This window comes from Patagioenas fasciata, chromosome 1 (genome assembly GCF_037038585.1).
Source record: "Patagioenas fasciata isolate bPatFas1 chromosome 1, bPatFas1.hap1, whole genome shotgun sequence".
Taxonomy (NCBI): Eukaryota; Metazoa; Chordata; class Aves; order Columbiformes; family Columbidae; genus Patagioenas; species Patagioenas fasciata.
The window spans coordinates 95,365,983-95,379,779 of NC_092520.1; the positions used below are offsets into that span (position 1 = coordinate 95,365,983).

Sequence of the window (13,797 nt, forward strand, 5' to 3'; positions counted from 1 at the left end):
GTGCAATGCCATAGTTTCTTTTTTTCCACTCTCACCAGGGGTAAAATAATGGTAAGAAGCCAGAGGACAGCCAGGGCTGAGCACAGGGAAGCCAAAGTTGGCTTCTAAACAACATTGCAACCTTCCAGGGAATATATTTAGCAAATTTAAGAGCAAAGATAGCCTCATTCTCCAGCTAGCAAGGCTTTGAAAGACACAGAAACAGCATGCTGCTTTCATGTGGAGGAGAACACTTTGTATTCATGACACCGCAAGTGAGATACTAACTCAGAGAAGGCAATTATACTGATACGGTTAGTCTCGGAAACAGCATTTAGATATGCTGGATAATGAGAAGGAGCTCCAGGAATTTTCTCATTCCCCTTTTCATAAGCAGAGAGATTATCACTATTTTTCTTCACAGTTCTGAGCAGTAGGGAGGCAAATGCATAGACCGTGGTGCATTTAAGAGTGATATAACCAATATATCAGAAAACTGAACTCTGCTTCATAACAGGTTTACAATTTTGCACTATTCTGTACTGTCTTATTGGCTGTCACACTAATGAAAAAACCAAACCAAAACAAAAGGAACTCCTGACTGCTCCCAGTAGTGCCTTGGTTCACATAGATATCTCACCTATAATGTAGATCTATGCTAGCCAAAATACATTCGCTTGTGCTGTCCACCCCTCATTCACACAGAACTGACCTCATATTAGTCACACCATTTCTACCAAATCCTGGCAGTTTCACAAGGGGAACATTAATTATTCCGTACCTTTTTTTTTTTTTTTTTATTAGTCAAAAAGATAAGATTTGACACCTCTGACAACAGAAAAAAAATGCATTAAGGGGTCATAAAAGACAATTTTCCATCGTAGCACCCAGGTGATGAACTGCATAACCATCATCACCAGCTGAACAAACTCAAGCACAGCTCCACTCCAAAGACTACTGAACGTGCACTTGATTGGATTTATGCTTGTTCATTAGGAAAAAAAAAAAAAGTAAATCTTTGTCAGATGGTATCTGTACCTCTGCCTCTCTCACACCAACTGCCAGGTACCTTTGTTTCCAGGGAGAGAAAGGAGAGGAGGAAAACCTCTCTGTATTGAGGTGGGGTCTTACAATGAGGCTGGCATAGAAGTTTAATGTTATTCCTCCTTCCCCTCTGCAGCTAGTCCCTTGCTGTAACTTACCCCTTACTTTGGACACCAACCTCTCTGGCAGAGGACAGCTGTAAGAACACCACTGCTGCACTGAACAGAGTCTTCTGAGATATATAAACAGCCTTTCGTGCATAAGAATGAATTTTCTCAAAAGAAACTGATACGAGAGAGAAACTTGCATCCTCCTGCATCACAGAAACCTCAGAAGCAATCTCTGCCAAACACTCAGGAAAAAGCAGCCAGGCCAGGCCAAATCCCCAATTACAGGAGGCTCTTCCCTGGGAGGGGGTTCTGGGGATCGTGTCCTCTGCTGGTCAGTTCTGTCCAAGGTCAGAGGAGCTGCTGTTGCCAAAGGTTCCGGGTCATGCGTCAGGCATGTAAGGGGAGCAAATTCATTGTTGCAACTGCAGTTGTCTAATATTGCATTTGCAGTGCAGACACAGAGGGGGAATTTGTCAACCCCCTATCGCTACACAGTGGAATGGCTTTCGAAACCGTATTTTGAACACAGCAAGAATTTGAAGAACTATTTTAATTTTTAATGATTTAGTGAAAGGTGAAGAGGACAATTGGCTTATTAGAAACTCTGAAGTGGAAAGGGTGGGGAACAAAACCGCAATGAAATCTTAAAAACTGAGTATTTCTGCTTGGCTTATTTTTATGCAAGCAGGAATTTCAAGAGCAGTTTCTTTTGTTTTGTTTTTTCCTGTAGGCTAATGGCGGAGGGGTGGGGGGGGGGAGAAGGAAAGCTAGACAAAATCCATAAATATGACGACATTGAAAGGAAAGCTGATTTCCTATTTTTTGCAAGAGCTGTTCCCATTTCCTAAGCTGATCAGCAACACTGCCTGACCTCTGGTGTCTAAAATCAGTATCAAACATTACAAGAAATTGAAGCTGCAACTCTTTTAATACAGGCTGACTGCTTTACTCTTTCCATTAGTCTTATTTTGCCACATTAGAGATTTCAGGCCTGCTAAAGAAAGTTTGGCCTGATGTCTTTTAAGCAGAACACCAACAGAGAAGTCACAGGAGAACAGGAGACAGCAATCTGCCTTTCAACAGCAGCAATGGAACATACTGCACCACTGATTTTATAAAGAAAAGATTCCCCAAAAGTAAAAGACATGAAAATAGAAGAAGACCTTAGTGGTGTGATGTGACCTCATAATAATTCTGATGGCGAAGTTTTGGAAGCCACTTTAAAATATCTCAGATTTACGGATTTTATTAGAGAAGAGTGGAATATTGTATCTTGTGTCATAATATTAACCATACAAAGTCTGGGAGGAGACATATAACATTTCTAGATCTAAGCTCTGTAGAGATGGCAATTGTTTGTATTACACATGCTGAGAGTGTGCTCAAACTAACTTTAGGGCAGGATCTTTTAGGTACATTGAAATTAATCTTACTGAATAATCCTCTACAGGAGCATCTTTTCCTCAGAAAATTACTGAAGAAGTGTCCGTTCTTTCTGAGGAACAAGGCACCTGTCAGATACATATAGTATGGCAATGTGAAGGTTCTTGTGCCATTTAATTTCCAGAGTCTTAAGAAAATTTAAATGCAGGGCTTTGGTTTTGGCTTATGTTTAACTACAGCCCTTCATGTATTCCACTCTATACCTTTGCTACCTTTAATAAAACGTTGTGAAGCTGAAAACAAACATGAAGTAGATGTATTTTCTGGAAACACCTATTAGTTTAGTTTTCTGGACAAAAGATTTAATGAGTGGAACCACTGCAAGGCATCAGAAGACATCTGAAAAGGTTAGTCACTCTGCCTCAGGGTGAATTATCGCTGAACTGCCAGGAGGATTAAAGATGAGAGATGAGCCTTCACATAGCAGCCAAATAGGGTCAGAATCTGTGTGCTTCCCACATCTCAGGGCCTGTCTGATCTCAGAAAGGGAGAGAGGAAAAGAGATGCAAAGAATTAGGGAAAAGCAAACTAGGAAGAGGTCGGTGGGAAAGAAAAAAAAATATTTTGAGCTTCCAGTGTTTCAGAACCGTTGTAAACTGAAGACAGATTGTAGGAGATGAATGGCTATACGTGTTGGGGGAGGGAGCAACGGACACAGTAACCCTTCAGATAGGAAATACTGTTATCAAGCAGCAAGTTATCTCTTGCTCTCCCTGGTCAGCAGGATCGAGGGAAGTACTCAAATAATGTTGCAGCAAAAGAGATTGCATTATGGTGGATCCTTAACTGGTACAGAATATTTAGGGAGGCTACGGAGTCCTCATCATGATAAATTTTGGAGGAAAGGTTAGGAAATTTCAGCAGTGTCCAAGATGTATCTCATCCTCTTTAGAGAAGAGTTGAGGTGTCAACAACCTTTCAGGAGCAAGTACACCATGTTTTTGTTGTCCCAAGTGAGAGACAGAGGTACCATTGACACCACTTCTGAACAAATCCAAAAGCTGATGGATCCGCACACACAAACAAGATGTTGTCTGCACCCAGCCAGGCAAGGTTTTGTAGCTTGCAGGTCCCATCAAGTTTCTAGCTCAACGGAAACCAGTGCGTGGCATTCCCAAATAGTCATTCTGACTTCTCCAGTCAGAATGCACCATGAAGTGCTGACCCTGCAGGGGTCTCTGCAGGTTGGCTTTTCAGGACTTCCTTGCAGAATGAATCTTGTTGTACCTCAACACTGGACTGGTTGGCTAATTTGACACGTAAGGTAGCAGGCTGAAATGCTGCTCAAAGGCACATTCTTGCTGTCCGCAGGGGTGCTCTGACATGAACTCTATCACCCTGAGACCAGCTTTTCCCTGAGCTCCTGGAGCAGTGTGGGATAAACCCCCCGCCTGCTACTGGCTTAAGTCCAAGCCCCAAGGCTCTGGGGTGAGAACATTTGTGTTCAGACAGTATTCAAGGAAATGTTGCCATGCTGGGATCTGCTTGACAAAAAGTAACTTGAAAATGCAGCAGAAGATCTTACAGTTCCCTTATTTTTTAGATTTTTCTTTGAAATAAAATCATCTACCTCTAAGGACTGGGTGTCTCAAGAGCATCTGGCTCAGGACCTAGGTGCTCCAAAGTAGTTGTTATAGGACTTTAGGGTGGGATCAGAATGACCTAACATTCCGTGTTTAAGACACACAAGTCTATAGCTGAGTACATTGTCCTTGACAGATTCAGATTTGGTATGGTACCTTGAGACAGTTTTAAACAAAGCCATTATTGCAAGCTGATACAGGATCTCAGTGATACCTACATCGAGGAAGACCAGGAAGTAGACCTACATTAAACCAACATCGCTTTATGCCTAAATTTCCTCAAATTTCTCAGCTATAAGACATTCACTTACTTTTTATGCTGTAAATTCAGCTTTGAGCGAAATAATGGAAGGTATTGAGTACATGAGAATAGAATGAGGAACAAATACCTCTTTTGACAATGTAAAAGAAAATTTTAGAAGTCCAATTTTCATTTATAATTCATGCCCTGGATATAACTGCAGTTGGGGCCAGCTGACCTAACAATGTGTGTAAATTTTAGAACTAGTGACTCAATTTTTTCTTGGGAAAAATTAATAACATTTATTGAGTAATTTTTTTAATTGGCAAAAAACACCAAATGTACATCAAGTCAATTAATCTATTGAACCTACTCTCTTGACACTTTTGTAAATCTCATTAAAAATAAAAAAAAATGACAAATATATTCATATGTTTGTGAATGACCAGTAAACTGGATAAGTAATAAAGAAAGATCCATTGACTAATTTTGTTTAAAAAGCATTGCATAACTCACAGGAGAATTTATCAATCAAACATTATTCAAGTAACTTCATTGCTAGGACTGTGTGCATTTTTATTTCTGCCAAAACATTCTTGATTCAGATTTTCAAATATGTTTAGGGATCTAAAGATGCATTTGTGCATCTCATGGGCTTTTCAAGGCATTTAACAGCTATGGACAAAACTCTCCCTGAATTGGAAATTCTAGTCCTTGAGAAACAGATCAGTATGTGGCATCCTACTGAGGCAATCTGGAGTGATTCCCATAGTTAAAGTTACAAGAAAGTCACAAGAAAGTCATTATGAAATCTCTTGTGTGTGATTAAAATTTTCTTAAACTTTTAGCATTAGGACTTAAATTTTGTCTATGAACAAAGACAGGAGATTTTTGATCTTCATTTTGCTTTTGAGGAAAGAGGTGTTTGGAGGAATTTTTTTTTTTTTTTTTTTTTTTTTTTTTGATATATGGGAAAAAAATCTTCTTAGAAATACGTAAGTTGTATTACGTAAGTTGTGTAAAATCATCCCAGAATAGTCTCTCCTCTTTTCCCCATTTTCAATTACTTCGAAAGAATTAACTCAAACCCTATCAAAATTCTCAAATAAAATCTTGAAATATTTGAAAAAAAAAAAATAAAGACAGACTTGCTCAGATCATTAGTGTTATCTACAAACTTCTGGCTCACCTGAACTGGAGTCTTTGAAACAGAATGTTTTCAAAGCTGTGGGCTCATACTCCTCTCCATGTGCTCCTAAATCAAGACCTCCAGATAGAAATCTCACTCTGCATGTCTATGTACAATATTTGCACTGTTTTGAAAGCCTGATACATACAAACATTTCACGAGCATAGGAATGGAAAACGTTTTAACATCTTACCATCTTCTTTAGTGCGGGTGAAAATTTGTTCACTTCTCACTCCATCTCCAGCTCGCGTAAAAGCCAACACCTGAATGCTGTAGTTGGTGTATTTTTCCAGGCCATCAAGTTCTAGTGATGGCTGTGTAGTAGTGACATTCTTTATCTCTCCTAGTTCTACAGAATAAAAGAGATACTGAGTTATTGCCAAGTTCAGTCTTCTCCCAGTTATTGATACCTGCTGTGGAAATCGTGGGGATTAAAGAGTGTACCAGAGAAGAAATGCTTCATTATTACAAAATAACAATGAATTATAATAAATTAAAATAAATTCATTTGTGTTTTGTCTTCTTACCATGCAAAACAGACTCAGTTTTCATTTTCAAAATTATTTTTTGCATTTTTTTTTTAATACAGGAAAATGAATCAAAATTTTCTACAAGTAATAAGATTTTTCATAAAGAATAGATAAGAAGAAAAGATTATTGCAAAACACTCTGTAAAGCAAAAATGAGGAAGTCTGTTATCTTCATAAAGATTTTCTGGTTTTGAGAAAGACCTTTTCTCATAAGGAAAAAAAAAAAAGGTCTGTTTATTTTAAATGTGAAGCAAGTGTTGCTGCAAAGCACTTGAAGGAAGTAATATCAGCTAACAATAGACTTAAACACAGTAAAACCAGATTTACTTGCAGAAAGAGTACGCACTTCATATGAATCTTTTTTTGCAGCAAGATAAGAAGTACAATCCATATAGCAAAAAGCTTTAAAAATATTTAGGGCAGAAAATAAATCTGAACAAATGAAGAAAATCCAGTTTTAAGCACTCCATGAATATCATCTTTTTCATCATGTTGAAGTATATCACATAAGAGCTTAAACATACATTGATAATATTTACTTAGGCTTTGATTCAAAGACTACAAGCATCACTGAAAACATTTACTTTTGTGTCCAGCATGTCTATTTTTCCATGTATGCTTCTCATATATTTTTCATCTTCATTTTTAAATGTACAAAGGAATTACTGGTTTATTTCCAAATATTTTTGGATCTAACATTACCAGCAGTTATAATGGGCCACTTGATTACATTCCACTCCTGGTTCCCCTTGCCACGCAGAGGCCAGGATTTGCAAGGCAATTGCATATGAGAGTGAACTATGATTCTGATGGATGAAAATGAAGGAAGGAAACAGCTCATTGCCCTAGACCTGTGAAAATTCGTCATGGCAAATAGGAATAAAGGCATGTGCATCTCAAACCTACTTATATTAAACTTACAAGAAAGGAATTAGCATAGTGATAAATTGCAGATTAGTAAGGTATCTCATTTCTCCTTTGATTATTTCACTCATTCTCTTCTCAGGAGTCTGTTTTTCTAGGAGTTATGCTAAAAGCACAAAACATTAGTGTAACAGAAGAGTCTGGCATGAAAATAACTAGCCTTTTCCTAAAACGCTTCCCTCTTTCACTCTCAGCTATGGAGATGATATGCATCCTGTCAAAAAAAATAGACAATAATCTCTCAAGCAGGCAATTAGCTAAGCAAACAGATAACCAATCAAACTAAAATAAAATACAGGACTGGGCAGGTATGCTCTAGGTTCGTATCATCATTCTTCATAACAGAAACCTGCTGGACCTGGTAATTGAGATGTCATTTCAGGTCATTCTAGGTACTATGGTAGGTCTATGAAGTGCTGCAAACCCACGGTGGAAGCCTTCCTTGAGGCCCCCTACAGGCAGCTTTTCAAGGCCTTAAAGCTCTACAGAAAATGGCTTCCTTCACAGATAGTTGAAGCTTTCTCTAAACCAGAGAGAAAAGGAAGTACAGGGTCTTCACAGAAGAGAGTAAATGGTATAAAGGACATGTATAGATTGTTACTTGGCAACAGCTTGATTTCTCTTACCTCCGTCCAAGAGATTGGCCCAGTAAATAACCCTGAATCCTTGCAGAATCCCATTCAGGGTTTCTTTTGCCAATGTTGACCAAGAAATAGAGATGGTTTCTGGTGATGTGGCAGTGGCTTGCACGTTCCCTGGAGGGCAACTGGGCACTGGAATGACATATTCATAATTTTTAAGTCAATACAATTCAATATTTGCCCTTCAGCTACATTTTCAATTTTCCTTATTATCCTACCACCCATTATTTAAATAGCAGTTACACACTGTTCACAATGCAAAACCTTTATTCTGCTACAATCCACATGCTTCTACAAGTGCAGCTGATTCCCTGGAATGACTTTTGATGTACTGTTTTCCCACTTACTGACTAGTCTTTTAATAGTTTTTTTTTGTTGCTTCCTTTGAAAAAGAAAGAAATGTATATTAGTGCTGAAATATGCATAATATTCTGCATAATATTCTGTAAGCAATTTAAATACTTTTTTTTTTTTTTTTTTTAAATCTGCAGCCAAATTGCCATCTTTCTGGACAATTCTTATGTCTCTCTAAAATAAGGGTAAGTATGTTCATAAAATATTTTCACTGACGTTTTGAAAAACTGGAAAAAAATGGCCAATTCTAAGGCATTTTTGTTGGCCATTTAGTATCAAAGCAATACAGCAGTATTAGTTTTTGCCCTTGCTTTTAAAGCTCATGACATCTTTCATTCTGAGAGTGACCCAAAATTGAGTAATGACCAAAAAAATGTTGCCAGGAAAAGTAAACATACTTACTTCTGAAGAAAAAAAATATATTTATCATAATACAAAATATATGCATGTATGAGTATATTGCTTTCTGAGGTCTTGTAGTGATTTTTCTAGGCCTAGATAGGCTTAAAGGGAATGAAAAACACCAGCCTTCCATAAAGTGTATGCCTCAGAATCTGTAGCTCTTGAGAATTTTAGATTTGTGCTGCTCCGTTTCCTCAATTTAAGAAGTCAGATTCCTAACTGGCGCTGACTTCAGTACATTGATGCTGATTTACGGTAGTTGAAAATCTGACCAGCACAATCATTTAGGATTATTATTTGCTTTTATATTCCGCTAAAATATTTGGCTTCTTTTAGAATGTGGAATCATTCTCTTTATCCACTAGAGGACTCCCTCTCACTGTTTGAGAAGTGCTTTTTAAGGAGTCTGAAAAAAAAAAAAAAAAAAAAAAACCAAACCCTAAATTGTTCCTTGGATTAGACAGTTTGAATTTTGTCTGAAATAACAACGATTTTTTTCCCATTAGTTTGGATATCCTTAAAAAAACATATCTCTCTTTAGGCTGACAAGATAAGGGATTGTGCAGTACAAAAGTTCCAGGTTTCACAGCAGATACATCTGAAAACAAAAGAAAGTCAACAAAATTAACATTATCACTTCACCCTTCAGAGTTTACTTCTTAGTTTCTCAAAACTGTGATGAGATCATTATGAAGCTCTGATAAGATCACAAAATTTGAAAATGTGTAAACACCAAAGCAATAGGCTTCTTAATGCAAGCTGTGGTCTTAGTCAATATCATTCACAGCAGGACAGATCACATTAATAGAGTTGTAGTTATTTACCTGGATGATTCTTCTTCTCTTGCAATGAAAATTGTACATGCTTATTGACCAGTGTCTTCCCATCCAGCTGTCTACATATCTAACACTTGTTAAGTCTGATCTTCTATTATGCCCACTGTAATTATTACTAATCAAGCAATAAATATAACAAGGTAAAAAGAAATGAAGAAATAATTATATGTCCCATGATAGCTGTTTGCCAAGGACCTACCATCCTCAAGAGTAGTGGTGATGATTTCCTGAGAAGAAGGTCCTATTCCAGCCCGGTTGCAAGCCTGGACTACCATGCCATACTGGGTGAATTTTTTCAGGTTATTCAGTGTATAAACTTCACTGTCCCCAGTGGTATCGATACTGATGATGTTGAACTGGAAATTGCCCCCTGCACTGTACTCCCGATAACCTATCTGGTATCCACGAATAATTCCATTTTGCAAGTGCTTCTTTGGAGCCTAAACAGAATATGAAAGATTACGTAAGTATGTCTCCAAAATCAATGTGTTCCACTTAAGTTTTTTTCTTACTGAATGCAAGTCTATTTCTAGGCAACGATTAAAAAATACTCCCAGTACATGAAGCAGTAACTTTTTGCCATGATATATAAATTTCAGGTGCATTTTGTACTAGTTTGTGCATTCCTATGTGAAAGAAAGACCTTTAAATGGTACGTACACAGAAAAATCTGATAAGGAGCCATTCTTGAGTTAAAATTTAAAGTTATAATATTTTGCTGTCTTATCAGGTTAATAAATCAAAGTTGAGTTGATAAGGGTATATTTTCGTTATAGGCTTACCATTCACTACTAATCATGTTTTTTTGCCAGAAGCCCCTGCCATTCACTCACTAAATCTTTAGTAAGGCATTTATTGATCTGTTGAAGTCAGTCACCTAAGTTTATTCAGCTAGATGCATTAGGAAAATTTTACGCTGTGCTTTGAAATATGCTTCTGTTCATTCAGTGTGTAGTGTGGAAAGATGATTAGATAATGAGTGCTGAAGGCAATAATGAATCGGAAAGCAGGGATTTGCATACTGAATAGCTACTAGAACAAGGTGTACAATATCTGGCATTCAAGAATGTAGACAGTACAAAATAGTTGGCCATAATTATTATGTACTATATTTCTCAGTCTCGGTGCAAGGTTCCCTATATCCGAGTAGTGAAAAAAAATTTCTACACTCTGCAATATAAAATGTAGCCTAGAGTAAAACAAGGATTGTAAACAATTCCGTTCAAGTCATACTGGACTAACTTCAATATGTGATAATGTTCCTGTCTGATTTCCTACACATATGAGGTATAATTAGTATAAAAATTTTAAGGCACAGTTTATAATCCATGGACAAAAAGCTCTTTCAAATCCTTCAAACCTCTTTCAAATTCCCACAAGATACCCACAAGCTCACCTATTCCACTGACCCATAAAAAGGTCTTTGTGACACAGTTTATAAGCAATGACTTAAACTGGCAGGGGCAGCAATTTCTGTTGTTCCTATATCTCATCAAATCTACTGAGGAACACTTTCTCAAGAAGAACGTTCTTTTCTGCCACAAAACCTGTTTATTTCAGCGATTTTGTAGTTCGATGGACTGAAGTCTTACTGGAACTAATAAAACCACAATGGGATCTGCCTTTCACCCACTACCAACAAATCACTGCTCTGCAAAAACCAGTACACTCTCCGTATTTCAAATGTATCACTGGATGGATATGTCTGATACAATTATCTCTCTTTTTTTCTCCCTCCCTGCCTTCAGAAACAGAAACAAAACTTGAAGCAATGATACAGTTTCCACATAAGCTCTCCGCAAGCATGGTGCTCTACCTTCAGAGGTAGATGACTGAATTAGGAGATTCAGATCTTGACCACCTTGGAAAGTCACTGCAGGAATTAGAACTCTGTTTTTGGAATCTAAGAATTTAACTGTTTCCTGTTTGATAGTTTCTATGTTTTGTCAATTAAACACACCCTCCCCCCCTCCCCCCCCCCCAATGTCTTTAGAAACATGTAGACCTTTTATCATCAAAACACTCTGTTTGCAAATGTGTTATCTATTCTGAAGAACTCCATGGGTTCATGATCTTTAAATCATTGCAAAAGGTTTTTGTTTTTTAAGCCGGACTGTGGCACGAAAACTAAGGTCAGATTTTTTGTTTGTTTGTTTGAGGTTCAGACATCTTCATAAGATAAAGCTGTTTCGTTCAATCTGGGAAGAAAACTTTAGCACATTTGAATAATTAAATATTCCATTGCTGAATTGTTTCATTAGCTGAAGAGTTTGAAATTCTGTTACTAGCCATAATATTTTGCATACCTCGTATTTACATGAATACTGTCAGTGTCGACGAGAAGGGGAAAAAATATTGGACTAACATAATATAAACATTTCGAATTGACTAAAGGACAAACAGTTTGACAAAGTGACAGTCAACTCAAACAAGTGTTATTACAGGGAGGACTGCTTTTAGGCAACATCGCAGGTCACCATCTCTTTTCTAAATGTGTGTCAGTGTGGAGGCACCAGTTTAATCGTGCCAGGGCATCACTTCTCTCCATCAGTGTTGGTTTCTATCACAGCTTGGCAATCACTCATCAGTCTGCATGGAGATTTCTTGTCTCAAACATTAGAATGTGAACTGATGCACATCTCAAGATCTAAAGCATCTCCTACGGGCTGCAACTGGAACATTCCCACGAGTTACCACAGGTGGTTTTTGAAGAAAAGTTGTTGGCAAACACACATCACACACTGAAACTACAAGCAACATGCCTAAAACACATACACACCACATAATATTAATATAGTGAATTTATTGTTTTGTGAATGGCACACATGGCCTTCTGCCACATACAGCACACATTAAGATGCTGTATGTATATACACTAAAGTATGCACATGTATACCAAGAAAAAGTGACCTTGTACATAATAGATCACAGAAGCATTTAGCACATATATTGGAACACACATATACTGTAAACCAGATGGAACATAATGATAAAACTGAATCATACATTTATTATGGATTGAAATGTTCCAGAGCAGGACTATAGCCAGAACAGTCTCTTCACTGGGAATTCTGCAATCATATACTTTCTTATTTTGAATTGGAATGAAATGGTAAATTTTGCATTTTTCATGAAAGATCTTTATAATTACTTTAAGCCAAGGTAATTTTTTCTTTAAATAAAATATTGGGGTTTTTTTTTTTGTTTGTTTGGTTTTTTGTGGTTTTTTTTTGTTTGTTTTTTGTTTTTTGTTTTTTGTTTTTTGTTTTTTTTTTTTTTGCGTTGAGACATCAGACAATATAAACCAAGCTCATAATCACTTCAGAACAGAGCATTGATATGTTCTACTCCACAAAACTTCCAATGTTCCTTGTTAGTCCTATCTAAATGCTTCATTTTGGATTTACTTTTTGCATAAATAAATCATATATGATATATATGCCTTTTTGTGTATATAAACAGTTTTGGTAGAAAATTCAGTGAAGAAGTATTTGCCCATGAAAAAGTGTTTGTAGGGAGAAATATTGTTAACTTTGTCAGTAGTCACAGAACATTATGAAAAAAGTAAATTATAGTTCATTATCTTACTGTTTATCTCATAAAATCCAATATTTGTAAAATAGGCTATCAATGGCTTTTTTTAAAGTATGACATTTTATAGTTGTGTGCATGTGTATATGCATAAAGAAGAGAAGGAATATTTCCCAAGCCTGAATTTAATGGGTCCATTTTCCTTGTAAAGTACTGCAAGAAAAAAGAATGGATCTTTTCATGCTCTTTTCTAAATGAGAATTTCCGTTTAATTCCCATTCTCTCTACACCATTTTAAAGTACCCAAAGTGCTGAGTATCATTTAAAAATTCGATCTGAAACCCAGTGATCTATGCGAACATATAAGAATGGGATTAAATAGATCACAGACCTATAAAACTTCACTTAACTAGGATTTTTAAAAACTGGGTTAAGAGAAACTTTAAAGAAGATTAATGACTGTAGCAAGCCAAAGAAATAGAACTTAATATGAAGTAAAAGATAATTGATATGTTATTCTCTGCTCTTTCTGCTATTATTGACACTATCTGTGTTTAAATGAGGTTTGTCAACTTTAAATAAAACTGTGGTACTCAGCAGTCTCTTTTGTATAATGTCATCATGGATTTTCATGGCAAAAGCTCCACATCCTCCAAAATAAAAATTATCAGTTATTGCTGAGTTTATTTTCTTCCTTTTCTTGCCTCTATGACAATGGAGAATTTATTCTCCAGTATTTTGCATTGCACAATGCAATAAGTGCCTTCTGCACTGCAGTGCATCAGAGGCACCTCCCCAAAAGTGAGGACTCAGCATGGGACCGAAATACAGTTTGGCTGTGGGACCATCTTAAAGTACCTTTTGGAGTAATGGACTAAAACTTCTCTGGCCAGGAGAGAACTACAATAATTCAAGGGAATTAAATGCTTCACTTGTGGCTTGAGACTTCTTCATTAGGGGCACTTCTTAATCAGCTGTTACAAACTGTCA

General features: G+C 36.8%; 1 protein-coding gene across 2 annotated transcripts in view; it reads right to left on the reverse strand.

Moving 5' to 3' along the window:
• The window catches only part of DSCAM (DS cell adhesion molecule), a 474,141-nt gene that overhangs the window by 82,301 nt on the left and 378,043 nt on the right, over positions 1-13,797 (reverse strand). For both annotated transcript variants that reach the window (XM_065841400.2, XM_071811281.1), the window contains exons 17-19: positions 9,476-9,716; positions 7,670-7,816; positions 5,783-5,938 (exon numbers count right to left, since the gene is read on the reverse strand). In XM_065841400.2, the coding sequence (XP_065697472.1) occupies positions 5,783-5,938; positions 7,670-7,816; positions 9,476-9,716 (544 nt within the window). The remainder of the gene's footprint in view (positions 1-5,782; positions 5,939-7,669; positions 7,817-9,475; positions 9,717-13,797) is intronic.